General features: G+C 36.9%; 1 protein-coding gene across 4 annotated transcripts in view; it reads right to left on the bottom strand.

The window, feature by feature from the left end:
* Avl9 (AVL9 cell migration associated) overlaps positions 1 to 18267 on the bottom strand; it is a 58031-nt gene extending 39764 nt beyond the window's left edge. For all 4 annotated transcript variants that reach the window (XR_011707900.1, XM_027939602.3, XM_027939601.3 and 1 more), the window contains exons 1-3: positions 17964 to 18267; positions 4277 to 4397; positions 2881 to 2966 (exon numbers count right to left, since the gene is read on the bottom strand). Coding sequence is in view for 3 of the 4 variants with exons in the window: in XM_027939602.3 (XP_027795403.2) it covers positions 2881 to 2966; positions 4277 to 4397; positions 17964 to 18056 (300 nt within the window). In the remaining variant the exon portion in view is untranslated. The remainder of the gene's footprint in view (positions 1 to 2880; positions 2967 to 4276; positions 4398 to 17963) is intronic.
* Positions 18268 to 20249: the final 1982 nt, after the last annotated feature.

The raw sequence follows: 20249 nt of genomic DNA, 5'->3' as shown, positions 1-20249 counted from the left end.
CTCATATGTGTAAGAGTAACAATATGTGAAGAAATCAAATACACAAAGCTACTGGGCTAACTTTTTGTGAGGCAGGCCCAACATGGCTTCCTCACTGACATTTCCGGCTAGCTATGCTTTTAGTATGTAGTCCCTGTCATAAACATATAATTCAGCATATGTACTTAAGGTCATAAATATCTGCTTGTGGACATATACTCACTTATGTAACCTGTTGGCACTGTGCTTTGTTTGGTCTACATATAAAAAAGGTCTATGGAAAAGACTCAGGGGGCTGGGGACTACTGTCACCTCTGAATAAACCATATGCACTATTCCAACTTGCCTCACATCTTCTTGCACCTGCTGGGATCCTGGATCTGCTTCCCAGGGTCTGAGCCTCAGAATGACACTCCGATTTTCAGGTTAAAGTACACTTGATAATGTGAAGTAATATATTTAGCTTTAGATTCAGTTATTCATTCTACAAACATTATCTGGGTGTGTTCTATATTCCACACCCTGGGTTTGGAGGGTTATTTCATAGTAGTTAACTACTTCAGATATCTTGAAATTTACACCTGTAGTTTATTTATGAATGGTTCAGGAAAAAAATTCACACACACACAGATCAGGAGAGGCAGAACATTAAGAACTGCTGAGTCTATGTGGTGGGTATATATGTGTTCACTGCACCATTCTTTTAATTTATCTGCATGTCTGGAATTTTCATTATAAAAATTTAAAAATGTTTACTAATAATTATTCATCTCAGATATCTTTTCAACTTTATAATTGCCCAGGCTCTAGTCCCAGAGATTCTAATTCAGTCAAAGAAACAAACAATGGGCTGGGATTGTGGCTCAGTGGTAGAGCACTTGCCTAGCATGTGTGAGGCACTGGGTTCGATTCTCAGCACTGCATATAAATAAATAAAATAAAGGTCCATTGACAACTAAAAAATATTTAAAAACAAACAAACAACCCCCCCCCCCAAAAAAAAAAACCCACAAAAAATCCTCCAGGTAATTCTGTTAGAAACCATTGTTTCAGTGCAGTGGTTTTGACACTTGATTACACATTAGAACTACCTGGGACATCTTTAAAACTCCTGATGCCCAGAACATTAGCTCGAAATCTCTGGGGTTGGACTCAGCCAACTCTGACTTTAAAGTTCTCCGTGATTCCAATTTGTAGCCAAGGCTAACTAAGAACTACACACTACTTTAGAGCATCAATGAGAAGAAAGAGATTTTTTTTTTTTTTTTAGAGAGAGAGAGAGAATTTTTTAATATTTATTTTTTAGTTTTCAGCGGACACAACATCTTTGTCTGCATGCAGTGCTGAGGATCGAACCCGGGCCGCACGCATGCCAGGCGAGCGCGCTACCGCTTGAGCCACATCCCCAGCCCAAGAAAGAGATTTTTATTCATAAAGATTTATTCCCACTACAAAAAATAGTGCATCCTACAAGCGCCATAAAAGTGTGGGGATAACCATCTTAGTTTATTTGAATTGATTAATTAGGGATATTAGTGTAAATCAGGGAGTAAGTTGGCAGGTAGTTTAAGAGTAATCAAAATCTTAGTTATAGATTAACTGTGTGCACTTGGAAACCATTGTTAAGTACATTGCCCTACTAAAATGTTGTTTGAAAAGCACATTACTGGTCCATTTTTCTAAGTTATATACTGTTAAATAAAACTGTAAGAGGCCACTAATTTGGACTGTGCTCTTATACTAGAGTCAACAGACCAAACCAATAGAGTTTAATCTCAGTTAAATTTGGTTGATTGCAGAAGACTCTAGCCAATGAGTAATTTAGGATATAATCAGCTTTACTGGTTTCTATGCCTCCTTCAATTTTTCTAAAAATCCTGTCTACATATGCTGTTGGTTATTATTCTCCAAACCTGCTCTGGTTCTAGGAGCTGCCCAATTTGTGAATTTTTTTTTGTTCTTTTTTTTCTTTCAAATAAATTATTAAATTTAAATGGCCTAACAATACTGCTATGATTTGGATAAATATTCCCCAAAGGCCCAGGTGTTAAAGACTTCGTCACCAGCCTGTGGTGCAACTGGGAGCTATTGGAACCTTCACAGCATTTCAAAGACAAATGAATCATTTGGATATTGCTATCTAAAAACAATGTACAGGGCTGGGGATGTGGCTCAAGCGGTAGTGCGCTCGCCTGGCATGCGTGTGGCCCAGGTTCGATCCTCAGCACCACATACAAACAAAAATGTTGTGTCCGCCAAAAACAAAAAAAAATAAATATTAAAAAATTAAATAAAAAATAAAAACAATGTACAAAATGTACAATTATATAATCATAGGCACCAATGTCAATTTATAAACATATTAATGTGACTAAGTTGGTAATATTAGAATAGTTATAATTTGCTTATAAAAATCTAAAATGGGGGCTGGGGTTGTGGCTCAGTGGTAGAGCGCTCACCTAGCATGCCTGAGGCATTGGGTTTGATTCTCAGCACCACATAAAAGAAATAAAGATATTGTGTCCATCTAAAACTAAAAAATATTTTTAAAAAAAATCTAAAATGAAGTTGGGTGTGATGGCACATGCCTGTAATCCCAGCTACATGGGAGGCTGAGGCAGGATGATCACAAATTCAAAGGCACTTGGGCACCTTAGCAAGACCTTGCCTTAAAAAGGACTGGGGGTGTAGTTCAGTAGTAGAGTGCTTGCCTAGCCTATGGTAGCCCTAGGTTCAATCACCAGTAGCACAAAACAAAAATAAAACCAAAAAATCAGTGAAAATCTAAAATGACATCACAGGCACCACATGAAAAATAAAGATGTGTTTCCTTCACTAATAACACTTAAGAAAGGAGTTGGGAGTGTTTTTTCTATTGTTGCTCACCATTAACTATCATACCTTGGCTTCAATTTGTCGATAGCAAGAAATACCATAAACGGTGGCTCCATTTCCATTTCTGGGTGGTAAGTGAAAAAACACAGTATCTAAGAGATACATGGAAAAAATGTAAATAACAAAGCAAATCACCCTTATTAATAAGTATGAAAATTTGAAGTTATCATAATGTAGTTATTAACATGCAAATGAAGATGTATGAAGGAACCATGTCATACTTATATTCAGCATCACAATCACTGGTTTCTTGAAATTTATCTCAATGCCTTATAGTATATGCTCATCACAAAAAACACAAGAGGCTGAATTAGAACAGGTCAAACAGTACAGTTACAGAATGTACTTTATATATAAAGAGAACTGGTCCAGACTAAAACAAAGTAGAGTCATAAAAACCAATGGACAACATTGAATCTTGAATCAACTAAGAAATTTGGGGGACAGCTGGGGAAACTGGAACACAGACTGGATGTTACATAGTATTACTGTTAAATCTCTTAGCTGTGATAATGGTATTAGAAGTTATGCTGGGGGATGATCTTATTCTCTGGAGATGCCTACTTAAGTATTAAAGGTGAAGTGTCTGTCATTGTTTCCAGCTGATTTTAAAATAGTACAGAAAAAAACTGTTCACATACACAAATACAAAGAAAATTTGCAGAATATTCACTTAATCTTAACTTTTCTGTGTTTGAAACTTTAATAATAAAGTTATGTAGAAAAAGGATCTCTGAAGTTACAAATCCTATGTTTAAATGCTATGCTTAACTGTAAGTAACAACTGATTCATTCTGTAAGGAAATTATTAAATACTATATTAAGAAAACAGGTAATCAAGTTTAATCTGGTATTTTCCTGCATCTCTAACACCATAGTAAAATATGGTGTAGGAGACTCAGTAAGAACTTCAAACTACTACTTTCTTTGAGTGTGTGAACATACTCTGCATGTGAGCAAGCAGAGACTTGTGACAGCTCCAGAGCTGGAGAAACCATCTCAGGTGTTCCCAGGTGGGCGGGCACTGGAGTAAGTAGTAAGTCTGAAGCTACAGACTCAAATAGTGTTCAGCTAACTTTCTTCTTTTGTCTCTGAGAGGAGTCAAAATAAAGTATAATTATAGGGAATGCTTTCTAGTAGCAGCTGTCCTGCTTTGCTAATCACTTTTGTCAGGGCTCCTGGTAAGGATCACAGGCCATGGCCAATTTAAGTTCGGCACTCTCTGGACATTCTCTTCTCTAGTGCTTGACTAGTCATCTCCAAATAGCATATAAATATTTTATAAATAACGACAACAGGTTAAAAGACTCATTCACCACAGCATTTTTTTTTTAAACTAGCACCTACTTAAAAAATAAGTAAAAATAGGACCTACTAATTGCTCCACTGTTTTCTCACATACCTTCCTGGTAATTGTGTGCGCCGTCTGGTAAGGCAAGGAAGGGCAAATATTTCCATTCTTCAGGCAAAGTGTGGCTGTCATGTCCATCTCCTGGAATCAGGGGCGGGTAAGAGAATTCAACCTACAACAGTAAGGAATATTAGCTAAAAGGTGGTTGATCAAAAGAAGCATCTTATCCTGACAGGCAAAAACACTTTTAAACCCCAAAGGACACTAGTTGGGGTAAGCCACATTCACTGATGTTATCAGCAATCCTATGACATAGAAGAGTAAAAAAGAAGGAAAGATTTGTAAGCCTTTTCTGATTGAAGGGCACCAGCTGGAACTCAACTTTTTTATTTATAAAAAATGTTATAAATAAAAGCGTGGACACTACATATAGTCCAAGAATTCTCTGAGTAAAATTAAGGCTGTTGTAGGCTGACTTAGACCCAGAGTGTTTACAACATGGTTTCTTTGAGAAGCGTGTTCAGAATTTTAAACAGCCAGCTTTGGAACACAACTCATTCATAAATTGTAGTCTGCCTACACTGTGTTGGCAGTGTTCTAGAATTCTTGTCGCCTGATGGTAGATTTACTATTAACCTGCTAGTTGAGTTCAAAACAGTTAATAGAAACTCACTTCTATTTCTATATATACACAAAACAATTAAAAACAATCATAATGGCTACACAGTATCATTTCATTAGTCAATATTCTATCATTGAACTTTTTTTATTTTTTGTACTAGGGATTGAACCCAAGGGTATTTAACCACTGAGCCACATTCCCAGCCCTTTTTTGTATTTTATTTAAAGACAGGGTCTTGTTAACTTGTTGAGGATGGTTTTGAACTTGCAATCCTCCTGCCTTAGCCTCCAGAGCTGCTGGGATCACAGGCATGCGCATCGTGCCCAGCTATTCTCCGGGTTTTAAAAAATATCATTATATCAATTAATAAAGAAGGTGATCTCAAAGAATTTTTAAAAAATTGTAAACTTCAATATGTTCAAGTGTGATATAATAAAATATATATTTGAAATATTTATATTTTAATATTTCACATATTAATATATTTAAGCAAATATATTAAAATCACATATTAATATATTTAAGCAAATATATTAAAATATTTAGCCAGGCATGGTGGCTCACACCTATAATCCCAGCACTTTGGGAGGCTGAGGTAGGAGGATCACAAGTTCAAAGCCTCAGTAACTTAGTGAGACGTTATCTCAAAATAAAATATACAAAAGGGCAGGGGATGTGATTCAGTGGGTAAGCACTTCCTGGGTTCCATTCCGGGTACCACAATAAATAAATAAAATAAAACATTTAAATATGTAATAAATATATAATTATATACTATATGTTAATCAATCAATCAAGTCTTTGTGCCTGGTTCCTAGAACAAAACTCCTAAAATACTTGGCTTTTCCTGGAAGATGAGGGCCTTTCATAATGTATAATAAATGCCAATCAACCATACCTGAGTTTATTCTAGGATGAGGGACGGTCATCAGAAACACCAAATTTTGATAAGAAAGATGAAATTTTAAGGTGCATCCCTTGACCTCTGGTGAGTGGAAAGAGGCTAGAGACTGATTTCAGTCACCAATGGCCAATGTGTTAATCAATCATGCCTATGTAACAATGTTCAGGGAGCTCCCAGGTTAAGAATAGCAAAGTGAAGTGAGAGTGGCATGCTGGAGAGGGCATGGATGCTTCATGCCCTTCGAGCATGCGTGTGTGTGTGTGTGTGTGTGTGTGTGTATGTTACTGGGGATTGAACTCAGAGGTACTCTACAACTGAGCTACATCCCCAGCCCTTTTTATTTTTTATTCTTATGTCAGGGTCTTGCTAAATTGTAGAGGCTGACCTTGAACTACCTTGAATTTGTAATCCTCCTGTCTTAGTCTCAGGATCATAGGACAAGTGCTATGCATTTCTTTATCTGAGTTGAAGGTCATCCCCACTGCCCTCTGAATTTGAAACCAGTCAGAATTATAGGTGGCCTGAGGACCTTGGATTTGTAACTGGTATCTGAATTGAGAGCAATCCTGGGGAACTGAGACCTTAAGCCTGTATAGTTTGATGCTGAGTAGTTAATGTCAGAATAGGATTAAATTATAAGAATCTGGTGAACTAAAAAAAAAATTTTAAGAATCTGAGATCAAACATCAAAAAAAAAAAAAATAATCAGCGATTTCCAAACTGATGGTTTCTTTAAATCTTAAATTGTGTATTTTTCATATTTTGAATACTAATCACTCTATATGTCCCCTTTCTATATGTCCAAATAAACCCAGGCAGATGCATAATTCCATGACAAAGACGCTTAAGAGGAATTCTCTTGGAAGTTACCTTAAATTTTAAATATACTCAGTTGAATCAAAATGCAATTTAAACAATAATGCTAATTAAATCAACCACTACCACAGAGAGTGAAGGTAGTAATGGTAGTCGGCCTCACTGCCTACTTCTAGGGGGAAATCATGATCACCATAGTTTATACAAATGGCTCTCCATGTATAGTTATGTAGACTCTGTAACACAACTATACATGGCAGCCCTCCATATATATGAAAAATATAGACAAAAACCAACATTAAACTCTGTAGAGATTAAGAAACATTTAGACTATTATCCAAAATTAGGTAGCATAAGTTTATAGTTCAAAATCTAAACCAAGTTTGGGGATCAAAAATGTTACCTGAGGGCTGGGTTGTAGTTCAGTAGTACAGCACTTGTCTAGCATGTGTGAGGCACTGGATTCAACTCTAAGCACCACATATAAATAAATAAAATAAAAGTCCATTGACAACTAGAAAAAATATTTTAAAGTTGCTCTCTGGGGCTGGAGTTGTGGCTCAGTGGTGGAGTGCTCGCCTCGCATGTGTGAGGTGCTGGGTTCGATCCTCAGCACCACATATAAATAAATAAGTAAAATAAAGGTATTGTGTCCTCCTACAATTAAAAAAAATTTAAAAAGAAGTAAAAATGCTGTCTGATAACACACACCAATGTGAAAGAGGTATGAATGCCCCCACAATTAGAACAGTAATGTTATTAAATCAAGCAAACTTCAAATATCTCTATCTCTATTTATATAACCAATATTCATGTAGCAAGTCTACCTTGATTCCAATCATTTTACAAATTCACATGATTACAAACTGAGAAGAGGAGGGAAAAAGAAGACAATGGCTGACTTCTAAAAAGTGAAAGCTGAATAAAGATGCTATAATCACCAAGAATAAAAAGGCAATTTTTGCTAGGCGTGGTGGCTCACACCTGTAATCCAAGCAGCTCAGGAAACTGAGGCAGGATGATCAAGAGTTCAAAGCCAGTCTCAGCAAGGGCGAGGCTCTAAGCAACTCAGTGAGACCCTGTCTCTAAATAAAATATAAAATAGGGCTAGGGATGTAGCTCAGTGATCGAGTGCCCCTGAGTTCAATCCCAGGTACCCCTCTCCCCAAAGAGCAATTTTAAAAAAAATGCCAAATGAACTATGCAATAAAGGGTGACCTACATTTGTCCTCCAGGAATGGTAAAAATCACCACATAACCCTTTTCATAGTTTATACATCAAGTCAGCAGCCATTTACTTTGTTCTCTGGAAATAATATTGAGAAAACAAAGAAAGACTACAAAATAAAAACAATAGCATAGTACCCTAGTGTGAACTTTTGAGTACTTCAGAAGTACCCTTTGTTCACTTTTTAACAATGTAATATCCATTCCACTCTCAAAATCACACAATAGAAGCCACACAAATTAAATCCATCCATTTAAACACGGATACACCATGGCTTACTGAGGAAAGGGCTTCCCAGTTAATTCTACTGCTGCTCTACCTCTTTGCTCCCTTCCTAGGCACAGCAAAAATGTTATTGCCTGTCACTCAGAAGTAAAAGTGTTTCTTTTCTTAATAGACATTAACAGTTTAGGTACCAAAGTCAAGGCTTTGCCTTGTTTTCCACTTAACAAAAAAATGACATAGGGATGTAGTAGAGTACTTGCCTAACATTTGTGAAGCCCTGGGTCCAATCCCCAGCACCACAAAAACAAAACAATACCATGTTTTTATTTTTAAGATTAGGTCTAAAAAATACAGTCCTGGAAGTCAAAGACATGTTTTCATTCAGTTATGTTCTCTTCCAAAGCTTTTGAAAAGTCAATACTATAAAAATAATTATAAAAATAATTGGCATTTTTCCTCTTCACAGTTGGCAAAAAAATCACTGTATTTGTCAATGGTTGATTTTTAAGACAACTTGTGCTTAACAATCCTGTATCTCAGCATGATGTAGTATTTCATAGATTCACGAATGCCCGAGAGGCCCAGAAAAATATAGTGTATACTACAGAAGTAAAATGGTACTACTGAGACTTACCAGTCAAAAGAAGTTTGTTTCTAGATTAATGCAAACAAAAATCTTAAAGCATTTGCTTTTATGGGTTTAAGTATTTTAAATAAAAGGCTGCTACTACTATTTTTCCCCCAAGAATTAAATAGTCATTTTACTATTCTATATTTTTTAAGATGGAGTACTTACTTGGATTTTCACCAGGAAGATGGATGATATGCATTTCACATCTCTCCTGCCTTTTTGCATTTTAATTTAAATGTAAGAAGTTTATTTTTTATATAATTATGAATCCTACTACAGTGAAACCAGAATCACATCAAGACTGTATTACATAAAATATGGCATTTTATTTTATTTTTAATTATTTTTTTAGTTATAGATGAATGCAATGTCTTTATTTTGTTTATTTATTTTTATGTGGTGCTGAGGAGCAAACCCAGTGCCTCACATGTGTGAGGCAAGTGCTCTGCCACTGAGCCACAACCCCAGCCCAAATATGGCATTTTAACTATATAATATGAAGGATGTAACTATATAATATGAAGGAGGCAGGCTTTCATACTAAAGTTTCTTGAGGCACTAAAATTAAGAACTCATCATTCTGTTTTCTATTTTAAATCACTGGAACTTTACAAAAGTATATATGTTCATTAACATGAAAGAATACATATACACAGTCAATTAAAATACACCTTTATAGTATAATGCTCCTTAAAAGAAATATTTCTTCTAGGAAGAAAAAATCTTGTAAGTATTTGTCTTAATTAATGTTAACAGTAAATATATACAAGAGAATAAACAGCACTGTTATAGAGATTTGGCACTCACTGAAACATCAGTATTTACAGACATACAACTCAAAAATCAGAAATACCCTCAGATATGGTGCTAATACAGTTTGATTTGTATTTCAGACAAATAATTCCCAGTAATACCAGATTAGTTTTTGGAGAGCTACTTTATGTAAAGCTAGACAGCTTCAAATGTTTTTAATTATGAGCTCTTATTTAAAAGTAAAAAATGCCCAATGCCATGGCAAGGACTGTAATCCCAGCTACTTGGGAGGCTGAGGCAGAGCATCATGGGCAACTTAGTGAGACCCTATCTCAAAAAAAAAAAAAAAAAAAAAAAAAGGAAAAAATAGTGCCCAGACATAGTGGTGGTACATGTCTATAATCCAAGTTATCTGGGAGGCTGACGTGGGAGGATACTAAATTTGAGGCTAGCCTCAGCAATTTAGTGAGACCCTACTCAAAATTTAAAAGAAAAGGGATGAGTGCTAGAAATGTTGCTCAGTGGTGAAGCATTCTTGAGTTTAATTTCCAGTACTGGGGGAAAAAAATCATGAAGGATTTTAAATTTATTTGGCTCATTAGAATCTTTTATACTGATGAAATCTAGAACTCTTATACTCCTAGGTTGCAAGAAAAACAAGCATTTGGATCATGTAGCACAAATGTGTACAACTATGTGGAGAAAATCTCAACTTTTTTCTTATAGAGGTTTTGATGAACTATGCATTCATTGATAAACACTCCATCAAGATACACAACTTTCATCATCCCAGAATGTAGCCCTGTTCAGACTGCTATAGCCAAACATCAGTTCTATCTGTCCTTAAATTGAAGGGCATGTTTCTGAAGATAGTCTCTGATGAGGGGTATTCCACAAAAGTTTGCTGATTTCATTAAAGAATCAAGGAAATGTAGGAAATTTCAGCAATCATCTATTTTAAAACTCTCATTTTACTGTTAAACTGAAGTCCATAAACATAAACAACTTGCCTAATTGTAAACAATTAGCTTACACAGCCAATAATCATTCAGGCCAAATCAAGAGAATCTTGGTTCTCTTGATTCCTACATACACTTTTCTGCTGATCAAGTAGAAACTAGTTAAAAGTACAGAGGATATTAAGAATACTGTACATAAAGCTCCTCTACCAGAGGTGAGATAAGAATTTATATAAAAATGTAAAGTGGAATCATAGATAAGAGATGGTTACAAATGAAAAGTTATTTATTTCCAGGTTCTCAAATAAACAAGGACGATATCAAAGCTACAAAACCCATTTTTCTTGAAGGAAAAAATTTAATTGGAGGGAGGAGGGAGAGGGAGAAGTGCTGGAGATTGAATTAGAGTAAATCATATACCATATTTTTGTGCTTATGTCAAAATGTATCCTAATATTTTATATAACTAAAAAGAACCAATAAAAATTAATTAGAGGGTTAGGGTTGTGGCTCAGCGGTAGAGTGCTTGCCTGGTCCTGGGTTCGATCCTCAGCACCACATGAGAATAAATAAATAGTATAAAAGTATTGTGTCCAACTACAACTTAAAAAAAAAATTAATTAGAATATTGGGCTGAGGTTGTGGCTCAGTGGTAGAGTGCTTGCCTAGCACATGTGAGGCACTGTGTTCCATCTTCAGTACTGCACAAAAATAAACAAATAAATAAAATAAAGATACTGTGTACATCTACAACTAAAAAATTTAAAAAAATCAATTAGAATTTTCCTAAAATTATTTAAATCAATTTATTTCAATGAATTTTAGTAATATTTTGTATATCGATTTATTTACAAGAAGGCTTTAGGTTTCCTTCTTATAAAACCTATGACAGTTATTTACTTTTTTTGTTTGTTTGTTTGTTTTTTGTGGCACTGGTGATTGAATCCAGGGGTATGCTATAACTGAGCTACATCTCCAATCCTTTTATTTTTTTTTGAGACAAGGTCTTGTTTAGTCACTGAAGCTGTCCTTGACCTTTCAATCCTCTTGCCTCAGCCTCTGGAGTAACTGGGATTACAGGCATGTGTCACAGCTCCCAGCAGAACCTGTCTTTGATCTGATGGCATTTTAAGCAAATATAATAGGACCAGTCTTACTCAGAAATATTAAGTAGGTAAGTAGACTCCTCTCCCTATATGTCTTCATCTACCTCTTACAGTACTCATCCCTAGCAGACCAGGGTCTTTCTCCAGTCTTCCAACATCTAGCAAAATCTACACTCAGCAAGGGATCTGAATTTTATTAATAACATGAAGAAGAAGGTTACCCATGGTGTGTAAGCATTTTATTAGCAATCAAAGACATAAGCCAAAGAAAGGCACTTTCCAGCCAGCTGAGATTATAAGAGGACAAAGGAATCTCCCTGTTATTTCTAAACTTCCATTATATAACTTGACATCCAGTCTGCTTAGCCAGCCATAATGCCAAAGAAAACTGTTTCCCAATGAAAACTATTCCTGTTAATGTTAGAGCCCTGCAAGGTCAGAGATTTTCATCATTTGAGCATATACAAAAAGCACAGCCCAAATCAGGGAAAACACTTCACTAAAATACTAAAGTTTAAGAAATAAAAGTGTGGGGCTTGGGGTATAGCTCAGTTGATAAAGTGCTTGCCTTTATCAAGGCTCTGGGTTCAATCCCCAGCACCACCAAAAACCAAATAAATAAATAAACAAACATATAAACAAACAAATAAATAAATAAGTAAAATAAAATTGCAATGGAGGTCCATCTTCTTTCAGGACAAAGTTCCTCTAAAGCTAGTAAGAAAGAAGAATTTTAAAATGCTGTTCTACTCTAACCTTTTAAAGTTTTGTTCTTTCTGTTCCAAAATTCTACATACTTCAACAAGAATCACAAACAGTAACTTTAGAAATGTTTTATCATTTGTCACTACAGGACGTCAGTCAAGAGCAGGTGCCAAAACAACAGGCTTTTCAGAGGGCCATCTGTCACCCAAATCTGAATGGATCAGAGCTTCAGTACAGCCTAACATAAACCAAGCTCCCTAATGGCAACTCGCTCCTGAATGTTCATTCCCACATTCTGTCATCCAGGAAGACTTTCCCAGCCTACTCAGATCAATAGGAAACTATGCTGTTCATTTCACTTCTCCTGGTTGCTTTATACATTGTTGCAATTACTGATAATATTTGCTCCAGTTCTTTTATAATTTTCCTGTTTTTAGAAGTACAATGTCACAGAACTTTATTCAAGAATTAAAACTGCTAGCTATGTATATGAAACCATCAACTCTATCAGGAAAGAGGTTAAAAAAATAATAATGCCAACATTTTTGGGCTGGGGCTGTAGCTCAATGGCATGCGTGAGGCACTGGGTTTGATCTTCAGCACCACATCAAAATAAAAAAATAAAATAAAGGCACTCTCCATCTACAACTACCAAAAAATAAAAAAATTTAAAAAAGGCCAACATTTTATGACATCAATTTGAAAAATAACTTGTTTCCTACCAAGTATTTTAAAAGTTCCAACTTCTCTATGGAGGAACTAAAGAATTTATCTGATATATATGATTATATTTACTTAGCAAAAAATGAGGCTAATATGACAAATAGAGTTCATATACTGGAACAAATAAAACTCTGGAACAAACGGTTGGAAGCAAATTTAGTATAGAAAAGGTGAATGTAAATCATTTTATGACCAAGAATCTAATTTCAGGTAAGTTTATAAGGAAGAAGGGCCCTTTGTTAAATGGCTAAATTAAAATTTTTTTCAGATAAAAGAGTTAGAATTCATAAATATTTCAAAATTATCTTAATTTTGTAGTAATATTTTTTAAAATGTTGTTGTATTTTTATACCTTTATTTATTTTTATGTGGTGCTGAGGATCAAACCTAGTGCCTCACACATGCTAGGCAAGCGCTCTACCACTGAGCTAGAGCTGCAACCCTTGGAGTAGTATTTTAAATCACTTAAAATGTTTTAAATGTGAAGTATATCAATAAACTACAAAAATCACTGCTGCAAACCAGCATGTTATCTACAGAAGAATTCAATCCTACAAATTACCCCAAAAAGAGTAAAAAAAAAAAAAAAAGAGAGAAAATTAATAGATGTTCTTATTAATTTAAATGAAGGACTTTTTAAAAAATTTTAAATACAACTGAAAGGGCTGGGGTTGTAGCTCAGTGGTAGAGTGCTTGCCTAGTATGTGTGAGACACTGGGCTCAATCCCCAGCACCACATAAAAATAAGCAAACAAAATAGAAGTATTGTGTCCATCTACAACTTAAAAAAAAATACAACTTAAGACTTCAAAGGTGGAAAAAATTTCAGAAAAGATGAACAAACATTGTCTACAAGCCTAGTTCCTGGGTCTCAACATAGCTTTATTTAGAAGATGGCTTTTACGTTGTGGTCCATTTGAAGCAACAAAGTCATCATCCTTAAACCAAGCAGACTGCTGAAAAGCATTATTTTTAGATAAAGGTTTTATCTCAGTGCACTTGAATCTAAAAATTAAAATTACAGTCAGGTTAGGGAATTTTCACTATGAATAATCTCAGTGCAAGGAAAGAAGTGGCAATCAACCTGACCCACAGCAACAGTTGGAAAAGCAGGTTAACAAAGCACACTCAAGCAAGTTAAAACCACCTCAAGTCAAGAGTCACAGTCCTTGGGGCTGGGGATGTGGCTCAAGTGGTAGCGCGCTCGCCTGGCATGCGTTCGGCTCGGGTTCTATCCTCAGCACCACATACAAACAAAGATGTTGTGTCCACTGAAAACTAAAAAAAAAAAAATATTAAAAAAAAAAGTCACAATCCAAAGAACCATGCACTGTTGTTTTGGCACCTGCTCTTGACTGACGTCCTGTAGTGACAAATGATAATATATATATATATTTTTATTTATACATGGATATAATATCTGTTTTGTTTATTTTTTTTTTATGTGGTGCTAAGGATTGAACCCAGAGCCTCACATGTGTGAGGCAAGCACTCTTTACCACTGAGCCACATCCCCAGCCCAAGCCAAGCACTTTTAATCCTTTACACCTGGAAGGAAATCTGAAGATGGGGAATGAGGTAGCAAATTAATCCATTCTAGGGTAACTTACATAATTACAGCCTCTGATAACACCTGACATACTGGTTAAAAACAACAGTAGTGTCTATAAGATATTTTAAGATGTGTGTAACACACACTTTCTAAAACATGAAATGAACTTGGATTTTGAGGGGTTAAGAAAATAAGAGTTGTAAGACATCTAAAAAGACATTAATTTGCATAAGTGAGAAACATAGTTTAAGAATGAATATAAGGTACAGTGAAAATTCTAGTCCATTGTTTTTATAATACTCATTTCTTCCTGGTTAAAAAAAAAAAAAAAAAAGGGTGGCATGTACCTGTATTCTCAGCAACCCAGGAAGCTGACGTGGGAGGACAGCAAATTCAAGGCCATGCTCAGAAACTTAATGAGAACCTGTCTTGAAATTAAAAAGGGTCTGGGGATGTCACTCCCCAGTATCCCCTGTCAAAAAAACATTTTCCTTAATACTTTATAAAAACCAAGACTAAAAGGGGGGAAAGCAAGGTAAACAAAATGAAAAAAAAATTTCTACCTTTTCTAATACTATATATACAATACCATGAATTTATACAAGTTTTGTCTCCAGCAAAAGTTTGGTTGTTTTTTTATTAAACTGACACTCAGTTTTAATCAACTCAATGTTAGACTTTCATTCACTTTCTCCGTTTTCTGAGTGAACTGGATGGGTTAGCAGCCGCTCTCAACACAATCTGGTTGGTATCTCCACTGGTTTTTTAGATAATTCACTCATCAAACCTTAACTCTCTTTAGGCTACAGAATCACTGTATCATCTATTCAACTTACCACCATTAAAGGAACAATAGAAAACTGACATGATTACTAGTAAGCCAAAAATGTTTCTCTAAGAAGTAGTAATAGTTCCATTAGGAATAAATATTTGATGCTTGCAAAAACTATAGCTTTTAGTGCTTCATTTTCTGCTGTAATACAAGAGAGGTGGGTGTAATGTTAAAAAGCTGCAATAAATCAAGCCATTTTGAGCAACAATTTGGATTCTCATCTTTCACTGCACTGTGACAGAACCCTCTGCACTGTTTTCTATAAGTAACCCATATTTAACAAGTTTATTAAAAACAAAACCAACCCCCCCCCCAAACTGCCAGTCTTTGTGAAGCACCATATGGACCATAACAATAATACATTCATTTTTAAAGGTTTTTTAAAAACTTTATTTATTTTTAATATGGTGCTGAGTATTGAACCCAGTGCCTCACACATGCTAGGAAAGTGCTCTACCACTGAGCCACAATCCCAGCCCCAATACATTCATCTTTATTTTCTAAGAGCCTACAACCTAAAAATGCTGAAAAGGATGTAGCTGAGCACAGTGGCGCATGCTTACAATCTTAGCTACTTAGGCTGAAGCAGAAAGACCTCAAGTTTGAGGTCAGTTCTTAGCAAAAACTGTTTCAAAAACAAGAAAAGAAAAGAAAGGAAAAGCTGTAGCTCAGTGGCTGAGGCCTGGGGTTAAATCCTCACTACTACAAGGAGTAAAAAAAAGATTTTTTTTTTGTTGGGGATGATGGAAAAGTTTTGGGTACAGATTGTAGTGATGATTACACAATGCTGTGAATCTGTTACTAAACTGTAAAATTATGAATGGTTAAAATGATAAATATTATGTATACTTTTAAAAAAAGAGAGATGCAATTATATTCATTAGTGAGCTAGCTGTAAAATATACTCAAGTCCCCAATCTTTCTGCATTTCAGTTTATTCATCTGGAAATTTAAGGGAGTTGGAGTGGATGATCTAACTTTCTTGTAAAATTCTTGTAAAGTATGTGGTAGTGGGAACTGGGAAGTAAAGAAATATTAAGCTATTTGGACTTGTTGGAGGTCACAGGAACTATGTGATGCCATGATGTCATCCAGATCTCCTGATTCTTGGTACAGTATTAATTTTACAAAACTAGTGATTTTACTTGTGTGCTAAAACACAAAGCCAGAAAAGGCAAAGAAATGTCAAAGTCTCCAGGTGCTACTTTAGCCCCCTGTATACTTAGTGTCTCTTAAACCTATTGTTCAGTTTTCTCTAATCTCTAAGCAGTACTGCATGTTATTTCCTTTCTGAAAATATAAATTATATTACTTCTAAAACACACACAAAGTAAAAAACACAATAAATCTTGACTTTTGGACGACAGCCAAATTTAAGAGATTTCAACCTATCTCCTACCAATGTAGATAGTTTCTTCTTTCTTGTCCAAAGTTCCATTCTGTGTGGTTCTGAAGTGGGCCTCCACATCTTTTTTTTTTTTTTTTACCCTGAGACACTTCTACAATGCCACAGCAGAATAAACACATATGGTGTGAGAAGCAATGCTAGTTCTGACTCCAGGATTGTTTTGCAGAGTGGCCTCAGCAAGATCATATTACCTCTTTGAAGTTTCAATTACTTCACCCATATCCAAAGAAAGTTATAAAGTGACTAGTAAGTTCAAACTAGTGAGTGCTACATTGGATGCTGTTTCATCCTTCTTGGCGTCTTTCTATGCTGTTTTTATCTGAGGGATGAGGAATATATCTTATATTTAAGTAGTCTTTAAAACACATCTTTTCCCTCCCTTCACCACGTTTGTAATCATCCTCTAACAACTGAACTCTTGCCAGTTAGTCTTCTAAAATGCTACATCTTCCGTGAAAGGCAGGAACCCAAAAGCTACCTTCTAGTGGTAGCAATCAGTATTTTCAATACTTTAAGAAAACATTTCACTTTACTGTTCTCTGGCACATTATGACATCATTGCCTTCCAGTGTTTGCTCGTTCATTAAATAATCCTGTTTCTATTTGTTCCTTGGCCTTCAATACACAGATTGCAAATGTCCAATTTCAGATGCTGGGTTAAAGATCCAGTGAAGAAACTGAAAAATGTCTATCTGTACATTTTGCTCGGTGAATACACTTTCTATTATTGCAATTATTTAGAGAGGTCAACCTCATCAAAAGGCAAGCTCTGGACAAGATCAAATAGCAAAAGGCCCAAGGTGGGGCGGGGTCAGTCGCCAACCCTAGCACGACAGATTCTAAAGCGTCCAAGACATAAACAAAGGAAGTTGATTTTCCTACACGGCGCGTGCATTAGCCTCAACCTACTTGAGGCATTTGCGTGGAAGCCACTGCGCTCACAACCTTGAAAACCCAAGACCGAATGCTGGATTTTTGTAAGGATTTGCATTATGGGTGGACACCCCGCAAGTCAGTGGAGACACTGACGGATGGGGAAGAGAGTGGGACTATCTCCATTCCTCCCTCCCACTCCACCAAAGGAGGCCGTAAAAACCTACCAACCTACACGGACCAACCAGCACCTCCGCTGCTCATCATGCAATTCTCAGGAGCAGAAGAAAGAAGGGGTTGAAGGGCAGATGGAAGAGAAGCAAGCTGAGCAGAGTGGTGGAGGGCAGCGGGCGCCCGCGAACGCGCGAACGGCTAGATGCGGGCGCGGGCCCTTTCCTCACCTGGCAGCCCTTCTTGTGGTGAAAGCCGACCACCACGATGTGCAGGACGGGCCCCCGGGGGCCGCCCTCGCTACCGCGCCCGGCCTTCTCCATGGGGCCCGCACCACGACGACTTCAACTGCCAAGGCCGGAGGGCCGGACGACCCCGCGGTCCTCGGAGGCCCGAGAGTGGCGGGCCTCAGGTGTCAACGAGAGGGCCGCATGAGGGCAGCGCAGGGGCCCCGGAGGAGGAGAGCAGCTCCCGCAGCTCCGCGCCGCCTCCCGCGGCCACCGCCGCTCTTCCTTCATCCGCTTCCGCGGCTTCCGGGCTGTCACCTGATGCGACGGCAGCCGCCGGCGGGGCGAAGCGGGGCAGGAACCGGGGAGGAGCCGGAGGGGAAAGGGCGGAGCCTGGGAGGGGCGTGGTTAGAGGAAGATAGGTCTCCAAGACGGGGGCGTGGCCTTCGTGGTAGGTGGGCAGGGTTCATACGGAGAGGGCGGGGCCAGGGAGGAATCAGCGTGGGGGGTAAGGGCGGGGCCTCTGGGAGGTCCTGGGGGCGCTGTTGGTCACACCTGCTCCTCTTTCTTGAGATTTGACGTCAAGTTTTTTTCTCCTCCCGTTGTTATCTATTCTTCCTCCTTAAAATCTCTGCCCCTTCCCTCCTTGTTCCTTAGCTTGCTTTCTTTGTGAACATCTTCTGTTCTCTCTTTAAGACCTCCACCCTCAGGCTTAGAGTCTTTCTGCTCTGACATTTATTTAAATATTTAAAAACAAGGAAGCAGATTGGCGAAGCTGAGTATCTTGTGTATTCAACCTTTAAATTGCTTACTTACCCGAGATTGCCTTTTGTTTTCTTCTTGGTTTGTTTTCTCATTTAAAATTTGTAAGACTTTGGGGGCAAAAAAGAGTTTGGAAGCTTTTTTACGGCCTAAAGCAGAATATCCTTGACAATAAAGGATGTTTACATGGAGACCTGTAAAATGATTATCTAGTCCCAAGATTAAATTTTTTTTTCATTCCATCTTTTCATGTGTATACTATTTAGCTTAGCACAAAATATATGGATCTGTTTGTCTAGGGTTTAATTCCTTTATTGATTGTATTATTTCAAAATTTTAAATCTACAAATCTCATATAAATTTAAAGTGAATAATAGAAATGCTAGCAGATTTAAAAAGTCATAGCCAGGGAAGTTTGAGAATTAAATAATGTATAGCTGCCTGCTTCAAATACAATTTGATATTACTATAATAACTGGAATTGAAGCATATCTTCCCTAAGTTGCACGTCCTTTAGTATGGGCAACTTTAGCATTTGATATTTTCCATATCTTGTCTTGAAATGTAAAAGACTTCCATTCTAATCTAAGGATACCTGAGAAAAACAGCAGTTTTCGAGTCAAGTTTAATTTCTATGATTCAGTAGAACTGGTTTTTTTTTTTTTGGTGGAGGGGTACCAGGGATTGAACTCAAGAGCACTCAACCACTGAGCCACATCCCCAGCCCTATTTTTGTATTTTATTTAGAGACAGAGGCTCACTGAGTTGCTTAGGGCCTCACTGTTGCTGAGGCTGGCTTTGAACTCTCGATCCTCCTGCCTCAGCCTCCTGAGCTGCTAGGATTACAGGTGTGTGCCACCACGTGAGGCCAGTAAAACTGTTTTAATGTTAATAAAATACTGAGAATTTTCAGTATGTTGCCATCCATTTTTTTATATTACAAAACTTGGCATTGGCTCAGAAATGTCTGTAAAATTATATTGTTCCCTATAAATGGAATTTGTTAGTTATTTCTTGATATGTTACTTGTTTGATATGTCAACTATTTGATGTGTTAACATTTTCTTGATGTAAACTGCCCTGATATTTCCAACAATTGGTATAGCTAAAGTTTAAGTCTTACTGAAAGCCTTTTTTTTGAAGAGAGAGAGAATTTTAATATTTATTTTTTAGTTTTCAGTGGACACAACATCTTTGTTTTGTATGTGGTGCTGAGGATCGAACCCGGGCCGCACACATGGCAGGCTATCACGCTACCGCTTGAGCCACATCCCCAGCCCGAAACTAACTGAAAGCCTTTTAAAGAAATGTAAGGACAGAGCATCTTAGATCTCTGTCTACTGAGTAACAGCTTTTATATATGTGTGTCACTTTGCATCCTGGAGCTTTCACCTAAGACTAAATCATCTATTCATATCTGTTATGTTGGTTAAATGTTAAAAAAAAAAAAATTCTTGGGGCTGAGGATATAACTCAATGGTGGAGAACTTGTCCAGCATGCAAGAGGTCCTGGGTTTGACCCTAGTA

This window comes from Marmota flaviventris, chromosome 1 (assembly GCF_047511675.1).
Source record: "Marmota flaviventris isolate mMarFla1 chromosome 1, mMarFla1.hap1, whole genome shotgun sequence".
Classification (NCBI taxonomy): domain Eukaryota; kingdom Metazoa; phylum Chordata; class Mammalia; order Rodentia; family Sciuridae; genus Marmota; species Marmota flaviventris.
This window is presented reverse-complemented; position numbering and strand designations above follow the sequence as displayed.